Source organism: Falco biarmicus, chromosome 15 (genome assembly GCF_023638135.1).
Source record: "Falco biarmicus isolate bFalBia1 chromosome 15, bFalBia1.pri, whole genome shotgun sequence".
NCBI classification, from domain to species: domain Eukaryota; kingdom Metazoa; phylum Chordata; class Aves; order Falconiformes; family Falconidae; genus Falco; species Falco biarmicus.
The window spans coordinates 6,542,973-6,564,490 of NC_079302.1; the positions used below are offsets into that span (position 1 = coordinate 6,542,973).

General features: G+C 37.9%; 1 protein-coding gene and 1 long non-coding RNA gene across 5 annotated transcripts in view; one reads left to right on the forward strand and one right to left on the reverse strand.

The window, feature by feature from the left end:
• Positions 1-21,518, forward strand: part of LOC130159254 (uncharacterized) — a 95,956-nt gene that overhangs the window by 51,417 nt on the left and 23,021 nt on the right. For both annotated transcript variants that reach the window (XR_008825679.1, XR_008825680.1), the window contains one exon: positions 5,662-5,798. This is a non-coding gene — a long non-coding RNA (uncharacterized LOC130159254). The remainder of the gene's footprint in view (positions 1-5,661; positions 5,799-21,518) is intronic.
• CDYL2 (chromodomain Y like 2) overlaps positions 1-21,518 on the reverse strand; it is a 61,991-nt gene that overhangs the window by 12,422 nt on the left and 28,051 nt on the right. For all 3 annotated transcript variants that reach the window (XM_056360659.1, XM_056360658.1, XM_056360660.1), the window contains exons 2-4: positions 16,317-16,911; positions 7,282-7,499; positions 121-293 (exon numbers count right to left, since the gene is read on the reverse strand). In XM_056360659.1, the coding sequence (XP_056216634.1) occupies positions 121-293; positions 7,282-7,499; positions 16,317-16,911 (986 nt within the window). The remainder of the gene's footprint in view (positions 1-120; positions 294-7,281; positions 7,500-16,316; positions 16,912-21,518) is intronic.

The window sequence follows — 21,518 nt, forward strand, 5'->3', positions numbered from 1 at the left end:
TAGGACTGTAATTAGAATGCAATCAACACTTAAATATACAACATTTTTGGACCTGATAAATATCTTTATAATCACACACTGCATTTCATAATTTAGAGATCATAGGTAAGCTTGGGTCACCTTATAGCTTCTGCAATCCTAGTGCTTTCCTTTCTTCTGTCATTGGATAACCTGCCAATTAAATATGAGTAATCTAGGCCACTACAGAATACACTTCCCACTGCGCTGAGAAGTAAGAGTTTACTGTCATCAGCTGATGCATTGCACAATGCTCTCCGAACTTCCTTCATGATCTGTGGATAAAGAAAAGTAAACAATTCGACATGCATGCCGTTGCAATATCATTTCCCTAGTTTTACAAACCTTATTGATTTTGAGAGACTTAAATTTTGGGCACTATTAATACTTACATCAATTATATGTATTTATATAATTTTAATATACTTAGAATGGTAACACTGAGAGTTTACAAAATATTTTATATTTGGAAGTGCTTTGTGGATGCTTACTAATTCAAAAGGTTTTTAGGAGTCGGCTGTTCTATGGGCAATTCTAGCCAGCATATGATTTTTGGTTTCAATTTAATAATTTCAAATATCACTTTTTTATTTTCATCGTGTATATTCAGTGTACATCACTGCATCCTCAGTAACACAGTTATCACAACAACAGCCTATTAACCTCAACAGATTATAAGCAAAATCTACAAACCCCAGTTTTCAGTTCTTCAACTACTTTGGTTTATATGACTTCAACCACAGCAAAGCAGGACAAGAGGACATCATATACATCAACATGACAAACATATTATTCATTTTTCTATGCTCAGTGGTATCGTTAAAGTCTACAAATGTTAAAGCAAAAAAGCCACTTGAAAGAGACATTTTGCCTCAGATTTACAACTGGATCAAACTATTAATTGCACCATAAATCAAACCTAATCAAAATCTGTATAGAATTGAGCTGCTGGTATTATAAGAAAATGGCCCTTCACCCGAGCAGAGAATCGTTTCCCTAATAATTTTTAAAAGGAAATATTATTAATTCCTGATGGGTAACTTCTTGTTTGGTCACAATTCAGTGTAGATTGTAAGCTGTAATTCATTTCAGCCGTTTCAGCTTCCCCTCTTCTCTTTAGTGATTTGTTCCTCACTTCAAGGGCTGTGATTTCATCTGGTGTGACACCTCCCATGCTTAAACATACTCATGTGTCAAAGTATTTCCTATAGACAGGGTTCTGTTGAGTCACATTTTTCTCTTTTGTACTGAAAGATTTGCTGTTAGTGTAAATTTAGGTAAAAGCAAAATGTGGCTGGGGGATTAAATATGGTTTTGACATGAGAGAAACCCAAGATTTTTAGCTTGTGATTGTTTTCATTCACTACTTTCTGTTTCCAAAAATTCTTCAGATCTCTGAAGTGCCCTATTTAAGAAGTGTCCCTAAATACAGAACAGAAGTTTTGTTTATACCATTCTAGGTAGCCTTTTATTTGAAATCCTGTGGTTTGTGAGACCAGGCTTGAGCTTGCATATTCAAACCATGCAGTGCAACACTACCTGTGTGTTTTCCATATGTGTTTGCATAAAAAATGGTTGTTACTGGCTGCTGAGACCAAGACATGAGAAAGCAGGTGGTGAACTTTTCGATGCTTCACTTTTACAAGTGCACTTCAGAACGCCTGTAATACAGAGTATGTGACAGTGGGTGGAAGTGAAGTAATTAAAAGCAGCAGAATTTGGAAGTATATTTGAAATTCTTCTGCAGGTACAAAAATATCATCAGTGATTTTAGGAGTACTGTTCATTCTCAGAGTCTCAGAGGCTGTCTCTGTCCTCGGTAAAAACATAGCAAACCTGCACATTTTGTAAACGGGAAACAATGGAAATAAACCCCTAAAGCCTCTGTTCAAAGTTAAAAAAGAAACTTCTGAAGGTGGTGGATGTTAGAATAAGAAAAAGATACAGTATTTTGATTTTCTTAGTTCCATGGGGATACAAGATTGTCCTCTTAGTTTATTTTAAATGTTCTCAAAATCTGCTTTTTCTTAGGGAGGATGTATAAATAATATCAGGGAATACCAGTCAAACTTTTTTATACAATATGAGGAGTGTTGCTTTAAATATGATGCCATGGTGTAATACTCCATTCTGCAAGTTTCTTTACCATTCCCCTTTCTCCAGTGATATCTGCATATGTACCTACTCTTTCATGTTACCACTGCTACCCTTCAAACGCATCATTACCATGACAAACCTGTCTCTTTTTTATCTTATCCCTCACTGATTTGGATGGCTAAAGCCATCGAAAAGCACACCAAACTTTTAAGCAGAGGTTATACTACTTGTAGGAAAAAACAAGATTCTGCTATCACTGTTTTTCCAATGTTTTGAAGAGGGTGACATTAAAAGTCCGTTATTAGGAATCGATTTCTCAGCTATGGTTGAAAATGGGAAGGCTTTGACAGTATTTCAGATATTATTTTTGAGCAGGAGTGGAAATTTAGTTCCACTGCTCCACTGGTTTCTAGCAAAATAAAACAGTATCAGAAACCATGAAACGATAATGTATCGGTGTTGTCAGGCTCCAAAGAGCTATTTTTTTTTTTTAATATTTGTGAACTAACTTTGTCATCCAAAGGTACTCAGAGGCTCATTGGAATACACCAGTGCCAGCCAAGTCAATTCTCACTCCCTTGTTCTATGCAATGATTCTTTTGCTGGTGCAGACCAAAATTCACTTGGTCACCTTGTCACTCAGCACAGTTGTAGCCAACCCGCTGTCCACTGTTGCTTCCAAATGTCTTGGTGTCACGCCTTTCCTCATTGATTATCTGGGTATGGGTATTTCTCTACAGGTGTTTATACGCTTATAGAAAAGCTACTAACAATAAAATAAAAATTAAAAAGATGCTTTGTCTGTAGGGCTGCAGAACTGTATTAAACTGCAGTACTGTAAAGTAAATATAATTTTGGTTCAGAGCACAAATTTCCATTTAATGCAGTAGTGAATTCCGTTTGCAAATACAGAGATACTATGTGTCCTTAGTTACAGTTCTTTGTCAGATTCCATACTCTTTTTCTCTCTTCCACAACCCTTAAACCTTCCCTCATTTTGGTACAACTGTGGCATTTGTCCAATTAAATTTTACTTTCTCTAGTGGACCAGATCTAATATTACTATTTGCAGGGCTCCACTGCAGTATTCTCCAGTTCCATGCTTTTTTAAATTAGCTTTTTCATGGTCTTTTAGTTAATTTTCAGTTGTGGGGACAGTATTTCTATTCCAGTGCGTTTGACTAAAATTTCTGAGGAAGCATTTACAAAACAGAATGGGCCAGTTATTTAGCTCATGATAATCAAATTACAAATTTAGAACAGGCCTAATGCTTCACTTACTGTTTTATTGAAACCCAAATATATAATAAAATTATCACTTGCTCCAAAGTTGCTTATTTTTCTAATCCTGTCAAGGAAATAAGCTGGTTCGTTCTTTAACAGGACACCTTATATTGCAAAATACACATAAAATGTTTTAAAACTTCATTAAACTTCTAAGAGCTTATTTTAATGCCTTTCACTGGATGTAGGAAATTTTAAAAGGCATTTGGTGCCCTTTGCTTTTAATATTGCTTACATTCTGGGGAAGTCAGAGAGCTGGGAATTGATCACAGTAATTACACAAAGTGTCTTGAACAGAAGTCACTTGTTCATATAAATAGAAATAGTAGTTTAAAAAGGTAACTTCTCTGAATCTCTGTTGATATTCTTAAAGGTAAATAATCTGTAAATATTAATTACAGTAAAACAGAATTTTAAAGCCATTCAGTTGTTCTTAGAATGTCTTCCACACTTGCCCATTTTTACATAAATGTGCTTTTTGTTACTTACTGACTTTGTGCAAGCAGATTCTGTTTGATAAAGGACGGACTTGGGAACCTATAAGGCTGGCTTCAGGCAGAACTGGCCAAGACCCAGTTTGTATGAGAGCAAAAGTACAGATAGCAGTAAACTTGTACCTGCCTTTTTTTTTTTTTTTTTCTCTTTAAGTTAGGAAAAGTTGTAAGTGGAAAAACTGAAAGCAACCCAGTGCTCCAAAATGCGCCTGGCAGAACTTCAAACCCTGTAATTCTCACGGCTGGAAATTTGAAACCTGGTTCTTTTGTATAAGAAGTGTACTTGAAGTAGTTGTATAGGTCCTCAATGGAAACATTAGCTGTTTAGGGAATGTTTTGCTTTTATTTCAGAGTAATATTAATTCCTAGCTCCATTAATAGTATAAAGTAAAACCAGTGGATGGATCCATTTAATCTTAAATTTAAAACAGAATTTGGATCCTTGAAATGTTCTGAGTTAAAACAGCAGCAGCAGCATTGGAGAACAAATTTCAGAAGCAGCAAAGGACCCACGAGAGAAAACGCCCTAATGGAATTTACAATGATGAAATATTTTACCTATCTATTTTTAAAATGAATTTTAAAAGTAGCAAGCCTAAGCCACTGGAATAAAAACAAGCTGTGCTGTTTAGTGACACTGGCTTGGAAGTTTTATAAGGTCTTGTAAAACATAAGAAAGAATTTCTATAGTGCCCTGAACATTTTTGTAGAAAAACCTCCATTAGTACAGTGGCACTCAGCCAAGTTCAATCAGTGCAAATGGTGCTGGAAGGCGCATCAGCACATTTCATGCCAAAATCGCCTGCATAAACCCACAGGTGTGATGTGGCTACCAAAAAACATAGGATGAAGATTCAGGTAGACTTCTCAAGTGTTTCTTTTTGTTATAAATAAGTTCTTTGTTATGTTAATTAAATTGGCATAAATAGCAGAGGCCAATGGTTGAACGAAACTATTAAATTTTATCTGAAGATTAAGATAAAGCACAAAGGGCTGTTTAGGGGTGAGAGTGATTTTGTATAAACTTAATTTTGTAATGATGGCAGGCAGCGCACACCTTTTGGTTTTTTCCTAACATAGATGGCTGAGAATAACCAGACCACTATTTTAACCACACCAAGTAGACCTGTTCTGAATAAATTAATCATTTACTATTTGGCAAACATAATTTACTGAATGTTTAATAAAGCTCAAAGTCAGCATTTCTTTTGACAAAGTGAAACACACTTTCTTCATTCTGTAGGAATTTCATATTTGTACTTTCTATTCACTGGTGATAAAAGGCATCAAAACTGACAAAGTTGTAAATGTCCCTAAAATACTCTGTCAGTTTGTCTCACCTATGGCTATGGGTGACAAACTGCAGGAACAAGGCATTCAACATAGTCCTTTCAGTTCCTTGGATTTTTAGCTGTAATTGCCAGCAAGGATGTGGAATTGCCAATATTGGAGGTGCTGGGTTTTGTGGTGTGAATGATCATGGGCAGCAGCCTGGAGCGAGGCCAAAGAAGTTGTTTCATGTTTGCCAGCAAGCAGCCTTTGGAGGGCAAGAGCTTTCAATTGCTCTCAGCCTGGATGAGTTTTAAACAGACAATCTCAGTGTGGAGAACTCATTACCTTGATTAATTCCTGACCATCCAGATCCTGGTCAGTAATGTGGTTTTCTAAAATGTATTTTTGAGTAAGCTTCAGTAAAGGTTCTAGAAATAGTCTATACTGGTGATGCAAGAAAAGAACTGTTATATGCTTATCATTTATTCTTCCACAGAGGTGGGTTCCCAGCATATTGGAAGTTTTCAAAGAATGAAATGGATTGGCTTGGCTGACCTGAAGAACCTGAATTAATTCACTGGTTAGAGCATTTGAACACTGCTGATGCGGAACAGCACAGCCAGCAACGTAAAGGTATGTCTGTTCACCCTGAGCATAGTAAGGCCTTGATTTTATACTTTTTCAGGCCCTTGAGCTCTTCAGTTAAATTACCTGCAGGGTCAATTAGTGGTAATTAATACATGGATGGAATGATGGATTTCAGGTAATTGAATGTGTTTTAAGGAATTGGTATTAAAAGCAGGTGTTTGGTGTTCTGTGTTAATTTACAAGACAGTCCTTTTAAATATTATATAGTTTTAAAACTAGGAGTGATAAATGTATGTACCATCAGTTTTAACTATTTAGTATCATTCTGTGTATTAATGTCCATGTGTAGGTGTGCATTTGGGAAGGGGAGTCAAATTTAGGGCCCATCATACCTGACCGTGGTTTTATCTGACGCTCATTACATGTAATTAATTTCAAAGTTACTCAGTTTCTTACTGAATGAAATAGTTCCTCAAAGCTACAATCTACTTTTCCCTCAGATGGTGCTCAAACTGATATTTCATACGTTCTTATGTTGAAGTTACTGTGTAAGACAGAGCTGCACTGGCGTGTCTGCAGGGCAGAAAAAGGCAGAGATCTGCCACACTGTGGGCAGCTCGTGGCGGAACTCTGCCTGCAGGATGCTCCGACAGGCAAAACTGGGGCCGGGAGGCAGCTCCTGGTGCTTCCTCTCTGGTCTATGGTAGCCCCTTTCCATCAGGCCAGTAGTGCCCATGTGGAACAGGGCTCAGGCATGTTCTCTGCTCTCCAGGACATGCATCCTGATGCAGGCATTTATTGACACCCCTTTTGTTCTGACATGGGAAAGGTATACCAGGGTATTGCCGTCCACTATGCTGGGATCACAGAGAATGGAAGGAAAAGCTTCTCAGCCCTTCCAGCGACTCATGTATGTACTGGAGTAGTACAAGCTACGAGTCCAAGTCTGACCTTAAGTGTATGATGTTTGGAACAAGGGAATTCATCAATATAATCTATATGTTGCACAACTAAGCAATTCAGCTGAGAACAGAGCCCCTAATTGGTTAAGGTTTCATAAATAAGGACTCATAAAGTGATTCAGAGAAAAAGCAATTAGGGATCAAGATGTACTTTTAGAATTACTGTCTCGGGATACAGCCTGAAATTCTCCATATGCAACAACTGGAGCACTGTTTAAATTAATAAAATGAAAGGGACCAGATTTCTCCTAAGGATAGTAATATCAGTAACTTCAACATGTGAAAAACTGACTCACACAATCCATGCTGGAAATACCGATTCTGCCATTCCTTTCTTTACTTCTAATTTTCAGTTTCAGACATGTAAATTAAAAATTAATTTCTATTGCATTCTTTTTGACAGGAATCCCAAGTGTGAAAAAGCTAGATATATCTGAACTCTATATTTCTTTTCTAAGAAAATCAGTTAGGAAAAAAAATACATAAAATCCAGTTCAAGTGTAGTGTTTCCAAGATAACCCACACATTAGGATGGCTTTCTTTGGCTTTTATGGCTACATGCTTACCTCTGGGGTCAGTGCATTGTTATCTGAAGTCTGACTCGACAGCAAAATATGTGTGAAACCATCTTCTTTCCGGACTACAATGTCCCTGAACCGGCAGTTACTTTCGTTTTGACGCACACTGTATCTCAGTCTCTTATCAAAGACATAATCTTTCTCTCCATCCAGTTTCCTTTTCACAGTGCTGTGTAGATTCAAGCTTCCATTGGCCAGAGAAGAACCTTTCAGATGGAAAGAATCAAAGCACAATTATGTCTATGCCTTCAAAGAAATAGAGTGATACTTTCTAGCTCAGTATTTACAACAGCCTCTATGTGATAAATTTGGTAAATCAGAAATATGCCTGGCTAGCCAAATTTGGCCTCAAGCCATCCTTCCTATTCTATATTCCAACACGCAGTACTTTTTCTTCTTTGATCAGACAACCTCTAGATCTAATGAACTGTAGCACGTAGGACTGGTACTCCTAATGGGATCAGTTTTGCTTTGAAGATGAAAACAACTGCACCGCAGTCTTTCACATGCATTTGGGGTGATCCATGAATTCATAGGAAGGTTCTGATTCAGCTTTGGAAAAACTTGACATGACAGGTTTATTCCAAATCCCATCTTTTGAAGTTACATTTTCTTCCTTTTATGGTGACCAGAAAGTCATGACCAGATTCCAAGGACAACGTGACTACACACCTGGTGCACACCTCTATGTGACAGTAAGTCAGGGGAGTTCTTACTAAGCTGCCACAACTGGCATTTTCTTCCACGTATCCTTGTGGCTGGTGTTAGAAGTAGCAGTTAGCTGTCCCCTGCTCTGATCCCGAGCGTCTGCGCATTACCTTTTACAGGAACAGTAATTACTGCCTTTTGACAAACAGGTACGATATTAATATTGGACTTTGTACATAGGAAATAGTAATGCTGATGCCATTTTGGAGGCTATCCAGCTTAGGAAAGAAAGGGAACTGACATGATACAGTTCCTCCTTAAAAACAAATGAGGCTAAAAGTATGTCAGTTTTAAAAGACGGTTTATTCTGACTTACACTGTGTATGAACTGTAAACTATTACTTTGTTTATATTTACAGTTCTTCTGTAATAGGCAATATATTATGATTGGTAACAATGCTGAGCCAGAATGGTGGAAATATCTGTACAAGATTTTTATGCAATACTCCTTTTCTAATTGCAGATGTTTCACACTATTGCCATTGAAAGTAAAGCAGAGACAGGCTCCTGAGGAACAGAGATTAAAGTCACTCTGTTCATTGGAATAGTTTCCAAATCTGTTTTTTGTTTAAATAGACATGAGCCCACAATACGGTGTATTTAAGAAAGGCCAAGAAAGAGCTGAATGAAAACACCTTTGTTTGTTCTGTTCTTTACTCCTGCCAAAGCTGACCTGTTCCAGCTTCTGGTATCAAATAGCCAGGAATTTTTAAAGGGCAGATGACATGACTATTAGAACATAGATTTAAATTGTATCGTTTAAATGACCACTATCCAATTAAAAGTGCTCTGTTGGAACAGAATTGAATGGTGAATTCGTAACAGATTATTCTCCAAACGAAAACCACTTACCTTCACTCTGGATTAGCTATGTTTCTACTTAACGTTTATGCTGGTAACTGAATTGCCTGATACCCCACAGCTGGAAGTGACCTGTAGGATTGTTCATAGTGTGTGAAATGCCTGTATATATACCCTGCAGTTACGATACATAATGTTAAGATATATAGAGTGCTTAATAGTATTTAACTGGTGCGTCATTGGGCCTTGTCATGTAATGTGTGCATGCGTGTACACATATATCTATGTGTACAAACACACAGAAATGCATGTTTGTTAAAAAGTCAGCTATTTCAGTCAATCATAAACCTCTTTTTATGTTAAATTAAGAGATACCTAAAGCATCACCTTATTATATTGAATGGAGGATTCAACTGGTGCAATGCAAACACTGACAAATTACATTAGATCATCAATTTGAAAAGAAGTAATTTGAAGCCAGCAGAATTTGAAATTTGTTTTCTTGACAAGATTTATCTACAAGTGCAGAAATTACCATGTGCTTGTATCTTAAAAATTATGAATAAGGTTTTGCAACTGCATATATTTTGACATGTATTCTTACAAACAAAAATCAACTTAAGAAATTACTAATGGAAAACTAGTGTCATTGGGAATAATACACTGCAACAAATTACTTATTTGACTGAGACAGACTTTTAAATATTACATTTTTATCTATTCAGTCCTTACTATGTTGCTTGACCCAGCAATAAACTACTAAGATGTGAAGAGTTCAGTCTCACAAAAAAGTGCAAAAAGCTTACAAAATCAGAGGCACAAATGAACATTGAATGGAAGAAGTGTCAGACTACCTGTACTGATTATCAACCTAGTGTTGAAGATTATGCCTCATCTATTTTAAATACAGATGCTAAGAGAATAGCAGAAGATTAATTCACACAAATTATCAAGCTCAACAAAAAGCCTCATAGTAATAATTTTGTTTATGTTTTTGTTGTATTCCTTTGTTTGAATAATGTATCCAGGATGTAAATTAAATACATGATGTAAGAAACTAAAGATCTTACCACTATATTTTAACTATCTGCACGCCAGCAGACATAAATTTAACCAGAGGAAAGATCTAAATTACATATAAGAGAAACAGAAACGGAAAAGTGTAATTTCCAAGAATAGATGATTAACAGAGCAACATATAGCGGGTAAATTGTTGTTTCAGTAGTATATACAGCACAGCCCTGTAATCTTGTTTAATCTGATAAACTGGAAAAAATGATCAGCAAAATCTAAAGACAACACTCATGTGAAACCAGGCCAATTTTGCATGCCCGCTGCATGGATGTAATGGAGCTACTGAAGCTTTGCTCTGGAGCCACCAAAGCACCCAGATTTTCTCTGCATGAGGGTTAATAGTTAGCACCTGCTTAATGCACACAAGGGTAACACTGCCTTAATATATCAAGATGAAAAATGACTGTGACGTAGGAAAAAAGAGACATTCTCAAAGCAATCTTGCTGCATGTAAAACAAATGAAGGATGTCACAAATTACGTAAGCTTACAGTACCTCTAAATGTGGTTTACTGGCTTAGTAGTGAGTATTTGATGCTCAGTCTAAGTATAAAAAGAAAGCAGAAGGGGAGAAAATACTTCTTCCTTAGTGGGAGTTTAATTATCACCTTGTTTTTAATCAGCACTTTCAATATTTTTTAAGGGAACTTGAGATATTCCCAGACCACTGGTGCATCTATTAATCATCCTCCAGGAATGGCAGTAAAGGATGCTACTTAAGGAGAAAATGCAAACTGGGCCACTTTCTGCAGTCTGCCCTAGTATCATCCCTAAGTGTTGTATAGGAATATGAGAGGCTTCAACCTTCCTGTTTCCTTCGGTATTTGCTTGTGGACCTTTTCAAGGCTTTCTCTAATCCCCTTTTGAGCCTGTTGATGCTGCCTGTCTCCACAGCTTCCTATGGTATGAGTTGGAGAAGTTGTGTAGCCACTACACAGAGAAGAATTTTCTTTCATCTGTGCTTTTATCTGATGTTCTACCAGTTTCAGTGAGTGGTCCCTAGTTCTGTTGTTGAGGGGTTTAGTGAACGACAGTTCTGCATTCACTTTATCTGAGGCCTTGATGATTTTGTAAACTTTGATCACACTCCCCCTCAGCCTCCCCTTCTCCATACTGAAGCCTTCTTTTATTCTTGTAATCCTCTGCGGTTTAGTTGCCTGTCCCTGGGTCTTCTCTAGCACTCCACTACTGTCAAAGGGGACAACTTGCAATGATGTTACTGCTGCTGCTGTTGGTACCAGAAAGTGCTTAAAGACTCCAGATTGAGTCTGAGACTGGGGCTCCATTATACTAGGCACTGCAGAAAACATTAGAAATTTATAGTCTAAAAAGATGAGGCAGTCAGAGAGTAGGAAAGGGAAGAGAGAAAAGATCGCAATGAGCCTCAGATCACTCAGCGCTTTGGAGGATTCAGATGTCCCCATCTCCTTCCACTGCTGCTATCCAATACAAGAGGACACCTCAAGCTACTGTTATTTTCAGATATATCTTGTCTTAGTGTTTCATCACAGTTTCAGTGGCTCTGTGCCACCACTCTACCTAGTGATCCTTGTGCTGGTACTAGCATGCAGGTAGTCAACTGACCAGATGAACTCTTCTGGCTGGAAACTCACCCAGCCAAACTGTTAATTTTCAAACAGATCAGGTTTGCCTTGTAGCCTCAAGAGTACTAAAACAGGTGCAGGGGAAGGGATGGGAATAACGATCAGGATATCCTGGGAAGGAGAGTGGGACTGTTCCTTTTGTGAGCAGCATGCATTTAAGCTGAATGAAAAAGATCATGGAGTTAGGGCTTTAATTTTTCTAGGTGAAATAAACCATGCTGCCTTACTCTTCCTGGTAAAACAGCTTGGCATTCCTCAGTCTTCCCCATAGCCTTTTTCTGTCTCCTTTCTGTCTTTCTTGTGGGTAATGGTTAATACTGTGCATACTTAAAAGCAGTGATCTGTTGATAATTTACTAATAATTTCAGACTTCTTCACTAAAGGAGCATCTGTAAGATATCTAAAAGCAATGAGTTTTTATCCAAACCGAGAAAGCAAGCATATTTGGTTGTCTTTTACTGCCAGTATTGCTCCAGAATAAATAAAACAGAACAAGCTAAAAAAACAAGAGGAAGCAGTGACTAAGTTCACAGAGAGTATTTAAATTAAGGGCACCATGAGACTACAAAGATTTTCCTAATGGAGAAAAACAGTGGTTAGTGATACGTGACAAGCAAAAATTCTTCAGCAGATGGTACAGAAACAGAGTGATGTAGAAAAAGGAGAGACAAAATTAAAAGGGAATGTTTTTTGATGCTGTCAAGAAACTTGACAAAACAATCACTCTCAATTACAATATCTGGAGAGAAAGAGAAATGTGGTAATAGAAGACGATATATGTAATCAGAAAGAATGGTACTGTTAACTCCTGAGAGCATCACTGGATGTTGTCCCACAGACTTTTTCAACATTTTCCAATTTGCAGACCCTTAAATAACTGTCAGTGAAGATGACTCTACTCTCCTTATGACAGGATGTGTGGAAGGTAGAGGAGAGGTTTTGGTGGGAAAGGTCTTTCCCAACTTCAGCAAGGCTCCAGGCCTCCACAGGGGTGCATATATGATTTTGTGCATACATCTGTAGGTATACAGCCATCCTTCTGGGGTAAATAGCTTACTGGGGAGAGTTTTACCTATAGGTTGATCAGGAAACGCTGGTACCCGAGTGAATGTCTACACAAAACGAAACACAGGCTGGTGGAACTCCATTCAAGGAGTCATCAAAACCTAATTTTCAAATAGCTATTATTTGTTTCAATAGAAATGGCATGCCACAGACAAACAAATGAAGATACTTTTTGATTAGTTATAGTTTATAAGTTACTAATTATATTGCTTGGTTCAGTATGCTGGTAGCTAAACATTATTATGATATGAAAGAATACTGGTTCAAGTTGATGCGTTTTGAAGGCCTTCAACTACAGGCCAACACTGGCAGCAGAGCTGGGCCTATAAATGAGTTTTCAAGTTGTGAGGAATTTTTGAGTTTTCTGAACCTAGGCTTCATCTCAAGCCCAGCTTAAACTTTCTACACACACGACTGGTGCACCCTTACGCTTCACTGTGAAATGAGTCTGACATTCATTTGGGCTCCGTACAGGCAATCTCAAAGCTGACACAAATGCCAGCTTCACTGGATTCTGCATGGGGCTGCCCAGGAGCCACAGCTTCTGGGAGCCAAACCCAGGTCCTCCGTGTTCCCTCTGTGTTCTGCATATAGTGCCCGGGAGCCCTGCGGGCGCTGATGGGGCATGCCGCGCTTTCGACTCGCAGACTCTGTGGCAGACTGCCTGAAACCTCTGGCATAGCTGGCCGCCTCGAAGCTAAACGTGGGAGCGCTGCCAAGCAGACTGCCACATTGCTCCCGGTCTCAAGGGACAAAGCCTTGGGACCCTGGCTCAGATTTGGAGAAAGTTTTGAAACGCAAGATGTTTGGAACAAAACTTCTGTTATACAACAAATTGGCATTTTTTTTCCCCTGAAACTTTCTTTATTTGGAATTCGTAAAATTTCAGACCAGTTTTCATGTGACATCTATCCCAATTAAAATGAGTTTGGGATACTAACAGGACACATGGCAGAATCACATTGGCATCTTCTGGGCTGCTTCCCTGTGAGTGTGAATACTGATGGAGTTCAGTAAATTGCTGGACTTGCTGAAGAGTAGTGTAAGTTTCTTCAATCTGACATTTCAAATGATGTAAAATCCTGTATCAGAAAATGTGACTTCTCTCAAACTTATAGGGCAATATTAGGAAAAAAAGCTAGTATTTTTATTTTGACCCTTCTTCATCAGTTTCTGCCTGCTCTTACTTTGGTAGCCTCATCTCTCCTCTTTGTGGTTTTCTCCACTGTGAATGCGCTGGGTATCACAAAGCAAGACCGGAGGGATTTCTGACCTTGGGAGTGCTGCTGACTATGGGTTTTTCAGATGAGAACCAGGTAGAGATTTAAAGATTGCTTGCTTTTGCTTACAGGGAGGTCAGAATGCAAGGGAGAAAGGACAGCAAAATACAGAAGCGGTGGATTTGGAGAATGCAAAAACAGTCATAAAGGAACTTTTTCAAGGAGCTGCAGACATCAGCTGTTAGACCAGGAGCCCTCTGTGCATGGCAGAACACCTGGGTGCTTACGCAAAGCAGCTTTCTACTGAAATAGAGCTCTCTTACAGGGATTATTCAAACAGGGGCTGATGGATGCCATTCATTAGCTCTCGTGGGGAGAAATGAAAGACTTATTTGACTTCATAGTTCTTTGTGGCCCTTTGTTTTTTGTTTTAAAAAAAGAGATTCTAAAATATGGGAATTAATGCATTTTAAAGACACATTTTGTCTAAGAACTTCCCCAACGAATAACATAAAACAAATGATAAAAAAACTTCATTAGAAACAGTAAGAAAGCAAAGAAAAATAACTTTATACACATCTGTAACTAGATACGCAAGTCTTTTTAAAGAAGCAGGTAACTTTGTCAGCACTCCTGTATGAGCTCAAAGTCATCAAAATACAGAAGCCTGCGCTCTCAGTTTGAGGTGTCATTGACATCAGCAGGGCTACGTAGGCATTTAAAGCTGACCACGCATTTTGCTGGTTTGGGAGTCTGTAAGAAGATATTTGATGCCTGGCTTGAAAGATCCCGGTAGTTATAGAATGTAATCAACTAGACTGGGCAAGGTCAGTCCTACTTCCCAAATCAAGTAGCATTTGCTAGGTTGCCAGTAGGGTGGAAAATGGAAAGCAAAGAGATACGATTTATATTGACTTTTGAAAAGTTTTTGGCAGAGCAATTCACAAGAAGCTGTTAAGGAAATGAGTGCTATCATGGGCTATAGAAAGTGGCTAATAAAAATAAATAATTGGAACAAATGGTTACTTTTCATCATGTCAAATGATTAGTAGTTGGCTGCCCCAAGGACCTGCAGAAGGATTAGTTTATTTAATGTACGTATTAATGAACTGGGAAGAGAAGTATGAGAGGAAAATTTGAAGGGAATACAAAATAAGTAGAGTAAAAACCAGAACAAAATTTTGAAGAGCTTCACTGAGTCATAAGAAAAAGGTGAATTGGCAACAGTAAAGCAGATTAAATGCATAATGAAAAGAATCATACATATAGCTGTGTTCTAAATTAACTGTAACCAGCAAAGAAAAAAACCCTAAGAGCAACTGTGTATCCTCAATGCAAACCTTTATGCAGTGTGTAACAGCAGAAAAAAATAATACTCAAAAGGTTGTATCGCCACTATATCAGTAAGCAGTAGGAAACCATTTGGAACAGCTCCTGCTGTTTTTAAAAGGTATTAAAAAACCCCCACACACCAAAGGCACAAGAGGATACGGAAAACTACTAGGAATCTGGAAAGACTTCCACATGGTAGGAAGGCTAAAAAAGCTAGGGCTGCCTAATGATTGACGGGATACCTTCCACTTTATCCCTTCGTATAGGGACAAGAACTTCTTCAATGAAAGTAAAGGTCAAAAAAAAAAAAAAAGCCCAAACAAACCCACAAACCCCAAAACCTGATCAAATAAAATGTACACCTCATTGTTAACTCCTGAAATTACTGCCACAAAGCACCACTGAGGCTTTAAATTTTGCATTGGAATTTTGAATTGGAAAAAATTGGAAAAAAACCCCCAAACCTCAAAGAATTGGACACACATAGATAATGAGGAGCTACTTAGTTGCATTAAGCTGAACAGCATCTATAAAGAACATAAACCTTTATTCTTTGACAACTAAGCTATTGGGTAACTATGAGGATCAGAAAGAAATGTCTCCTCTTTCTTCTTGTTTATTTTGAGGCTGTTTGTAACTTCCCATCAAGTATGTCTTGCAACTACTGATGTATCCAGTCACAGTCAGAGACAAGGACCTGGCAGTTCTGAGTACTCCTGAATATGACGAGCATTAATACTGAGGAACTGGAATGGTATTCAGCCATTCCACTAGGATACTTTAGCAACAGCAGTATGGATTTTGCTTTTAAAATCATCCTGATCTTTCTAGACCACTGGGTCTGAGCCCACAAGTAACTGAGAAGTGATTTGTGACTTGGTCATACGCAAAATCAAAGCTGCAGTATTATACATATCTCAGCTGTCATTCCTACTCGGTGCCTTGTCATCATTTCCTCACAAGGACTTTATACTGCAAAGGCAGGTAACAAACCCCACTGCTTCATGTCACTCCTTGGGAAATAGAAGGAGGGCAGCCAACTGATAAAAAAATGGTATAACACATTGGGAAAGAGTGTGAAACCTCACGCTCTCTCCATATCACTTGTGGAGCGTGACAATGATTTTTCCATGAGTGGCCTCTCTATTTGCAGTTGCCGCAATTAAACACCCCCCCCACCCCCCACCCCCCGAAAGACCGTAGCTGTTTAAATCACATACCAATTCCATTCACAACAGGTGAATCATTACTAACTTCCAACACACTGGGCAAATTTTGTTCTCCTTCGTGATCATTTAAATCCACGTTTTGCTGTTGTGAGCCATTCCCAAAATGCCTAGAATCTTTTTCATGACTGCCATCTCCATTCTGCAGACCATTATGTGGCTTTTTCAGTGGCATGATCTGTAAACCGCTGGGAGTAGTTCGGTAAGTCACAGTTTTAGCAGCCCTGTCATTAGCAGATGCTGGCTTTGCTGCGTATCCTCTTTTCTGTTTTTGAAGAGATGGATTAATTCTCTTTCTTTTGTGTGTTGACCCTTTAGACTTCCCAGATTCAGAAGGTCTATGTGACATTTTCTCAACAGATGTCCCTCGGCTTTCCCGCAAAAATTTTGGAGCGCTGGCCTGTTTCCCATGTCTCGATCGCTTTTCTCTAGTAACATGTAGTCCATTGAACTCATCAATAAATTCCTCACAATGTAATAGATGATGTTCAGGTTCCCAGGTGTCTTCATTGCTTCCGTACCCTTTCCACCTGATGAGATATTCCCATTTGCCCTTCTTGTTCTTCCTTTTGTCTACAATCCTCTCTACCTAAAAGAAAAAAACAAAAATACTGTATTAGAAAGAAAAATAGTTTGGTCATGAAAATTATGTTCTTCATTTACAGCTAGGAAGGCCTCCCTGACACTGTAAAGGCACCTTAGTATTAGTAAGATTCTCCTGAAATACAATGCCTAAGATATGCACTGACATGGAAAGCCTAACCAAGCTAGCCAAAATGTGGCAATCTATTTTACAGATTTAAATTTACCTTATTTTCATAGGATGCAGTCCCATTGGATGTATATAGACCATGCTGACTGCTGAGGAGAACCTACTTGATGTGTGTACAAACTGCTTGACGTAACGTTTAGGAATCAGTGTTACATGTGTCTGTTCGACAAAGAATTCCCATGAACAGACCTGGCGGTGCAGGAGAGGAACGTGGTATTTTGACAGCAAGGCCATTTCCCCTTCTGAAAACATTAGGAAGAGACATAAACACCTGGTCAAGTCTAATCGGGGAACCTGCAATAGCCATAGTGTTAATGAATGTATGATTTTTTTGAGAATCAGGTTGCAAAACGAGATTATTACTGTTACATTCCTCAGCTACCTCTTGTCTGAAAGAGCTAAATATTGCATCTTTTGCTACATCGTCAGTTCCTGATCATTCTCCTCAATCCACACATGGTTTCCCTATGAACATCCCCATATTTCTTCATGTCTTGGAAACTCTCTTGAACAGAGAACTCACTATAACAAATGACAGTATTTTACACCAGAGATCTTACTTGCATTAGTGTGCATCCACTTTGCTACTTCCAACTTACAAATATGTATATTTGTACATGTATATGTATATGAATGCAGTATTTGAGTAAATACACAAAAATTGCGAGTGCACTAATTAAAAAAAAGGAAACGAAAGGCATAAAGGCAGGATTCTTACGCAGAAGTAATGAATTTGATGAACCTATGCCAGAGAATGTCAGTTTAAGGCACATTTCCGCACCAAGGGATAAGGGACTGTATTGGGACTACAAACTGAATGAGAATTAACAGTATCATGCTGTTGTGGAAAATGGACGGTACAACTGAAGAAATCTTTGTGCTGTCTCAGCACTGGCAGCGTCTCAACTAGAAGGAGACGGCGTATGAAAACCCAAGCACAATCAGGGGACGCACATCATGAGTTTAAATTGCATCAAGTGAAATTCAGATCAAGTCATTAAGAAAAATGTTGTAAAGGCAGTAAGAATTAAGCATTGGAATAGGTAATGTGTGGCAGGTATGGAGGGTTTTTAGAACAAACAGGTTTTGTTAGACAAACATCTGTCATCAAAAGTCATTGCTGGAAAATCGGGTTATGATGAGAAAACCTTTTGAAGTCTCTCCCAAGTTTTATTTTCCGATTTTTTTAATGTTTTTATATTTTTAAAATGTGGCTTATAAAGGATAAAGATGCCACCAATGAAAAAAATATAAATCGTTATCATTAACCAAAAGCACTATTGTTAATTTAGCAAAAATAAATAAGTGGATAGCTAATGTAATAGCTTTCAGGGCTCTTCAAATAAAAATCATCTGATGTGAACAACAGTGGAATCTGTATGGAGAATTTAACCTTGAAGAAGGGCAATCACAGCAGTGTAAGTAATTGTTCTTTTTAGGTCCCCTGTTAGAGCAAACCAATGGATTAATTCTGTCTGCTCACTGGCTGGAACTGTACATTCATAGAAATCTTGGTGGGTTCCCCAAAGGAGTCTAAATGTAATTAGCAACTAAACATTATACTTCTATCTCAATTCATTTATGTGGGAACTGTGCTAAGATATCTGTGTCTAAGTCATAGTGGACAGCTTTACTCCATCTCCAGGGCACTCGACTGCAGCATCCCAAACAGCTCGTTCCTGTGCTTTGTCTTATCAAATATCTGCATAGAACCACCAGAGAAGCAAAACAAGGCATCCTCTTTACTCTGAATTTAGCACAGTCCCCTTCAGGATTGCTCAGCATGGCAAAACAATTAGCTGCAGCTCAGTCCAGGCAAGTCTGAAATCGTTTGTCTAAAAAGAGGGAAAAGTCCTCACAAAAAAAAACAAAAACAAACAACCGACCAGCTTTTTTTATTTTTTTTTTTTTTTGGTCTTCATTTGGGGTGTGTGGCTTTCAAATGTCAAACTAATAGACTTATGATTTTGTTGACTTTATAGAGAGCAGCTATCCAAATTATCTCTGGCTTTAAAATACTTCTCATCCTCCCGTCTGGGGCTAGCCAGAAAGACTGTACATTTGAACCATGGAACTCTGTAGAGGTGTGTGGATTGTTGGTGGATTTGTTGCTTTAATTACTGCAGCTTACTCTACCAAGGAGCAAAACATACGTATATATATACACACACACACATATATATGTATGTGTCCTGAGGAAAAAAAGAAATTGCTGCTAAATTCAGTAGACCACAGCTATCATTACTGTAGAGAATTTGGTTTAGTGCTATTCCGTCTGTAGTAGCTAAACAATACATGCCTTCCCCTCCCGTTTTCATTCAGGAATTTGGACTTGGAACACAGACTGTGTCAGGCTGATGCTACCTTGGAGTAATTTGTCTTCCTTTTGAGGGATTACACCAGTTGCATTCCTCCACCTGCTCAGTGAAGGAAGAACCTGAGGAAGGACAAATACTTTGCCATTCTCAGAACCATGTACAAAAACCATCTCTTCAACCTCAGCTTTTGTCACTCATGCACATATCTTTAAATTTAACTATACTGATTTCTCATTTTTGCATTGTTGTTCTACTACATGCAGGAAAAGTGAAGGGAAGAGGTTTTGTGGAGAGCGTTTTTTTAATATGGAAAACATTCAAATATTTTGGTGATGAGGCATTACGCATTTCAATTAAGAGGATAAAAACATGAGTGGTCTTTATTCCCGGGAAACAAAATACTGGCAATGGAGAATGTGATTAACCAGTTCAACACATCATGAAGGGAGAATAAAAGTATTTATGAAATTGGGTCAAATTTCATAAATGGTTTTAGAAAAAACGTTCAGAAAGGAAATATATTTAGGAGAGACTAAGCTTTTCATTACAAGATTTTCAGAACAAAACTGTCAATGTTTCACTTCTAATTTATGTAGCAAAACTAAAATGAAGAGGGACTAAATAAGCTGAAGACAATGTTTTGTTTCTGGTCAACCCTCTTTTCAATTTATTGTTTTGCTGGGGAGAAAATGAAAAAAATGTGGCTTGATCCAAAATTAGTTGTTTTCCTTGAGTATTTTGGTTCAGCCATCATACCCACTGTCTTGACTAATGATGCATAAAAAGTCTGAGTAGATATTTGCCTCATCCTCATTACTGCCTCATTGTTCATTACTGAATGCATTTGAGGGTAGCATCGAATGTACTTGACCTCTCAACATGGTCCCTTTTCTTTCTTGGGGCTTTAAGTTCTTCACTGATACTTATTCCCCGCAAAGTGCCACTGTGCTCCTTCACCACATACAGTGAAGTGCTTCAGTGTAGGCATAAATATCAGGGTTTTACCCACACCTGGTACTTTCTGTCCCAGTCTCCTTCTATTCACAGTCCACAGTAATAACAAACATCACTACTTTGTTTTTTTAATGATGAATATTTGTTTTAACGGGTAGTATATAAAGTAATAATATTTCGCATTTACTTAAGGTTACACAGATTCATATGAGCTTTCTTAATGAGAAATATTTCTGTGACAGCTAGTGATTAATAGAAATAATACTTTCATTCCTTCCCTAGAATAAGCAAAACACAGTCCTGAGAATATGCAGAAAAATACCTATGGTTTCAATGTCTGATTTTCCATTTGTCCCCTCAGTTCTGCCTTTAACAAGAACCGAATGACATCTTCCAAAAGTGACCTTAGTAGATGCAGTTTGCCACATCCTTGAATTCACTATATTTGGTTTGGAAAACTAAGTAATTAAATTTATTAAAAGTGAAATGACTGCAAACAAAGTTTGCAGGTGTATCAACAGTTAAGAGAGTGTTAGGATTGACATACACCATTACTTGCCTTTTTTCTACATTCTTTCTATATGCCCCTCTTGTCTAATTTCGGATGAGTTGAGGTGCTGATATATCACCATATAAATGTGTTTAAAGAGAACCGATAGAACGAGACCATGGCATCTGTGCAAATGCACTTGCAACAAACACAGTTTTTATCTTCCAACTAGCCTTAAACCTAGCTCTATACACAGCTGCACAAACTAGGATGAAAATCATAATAAAAGCCTATTTTTTAAAAAAGAAAAATAATTGTATTCTGAACAATGTGAAATAAAAAAAAAATAATAATCAATTACAGTACAAATATGTAGAGCTTAATAAACTTAGTGTTGTGCTTATATATGCAGGTACAATACACATCTTCCTTCACAGAAGATTCAGGGTCAAAATCACTCATTTAACAGTGCAGTGTTACCGTCCACTTATAAAAAAACCCTACAAAACCCACCAAAACACCAAACAACCGTCCACCTAGGCTAAGTTAAAAGAGGGTAACTCCTATTGAATTTTTTCTACAGGTATAACTGTAAAGTCAGAACAGCGTATCTTACAGTTCACAGTTCTAAAGAGCATAAATAAAAATCCTTACGTTCCTAG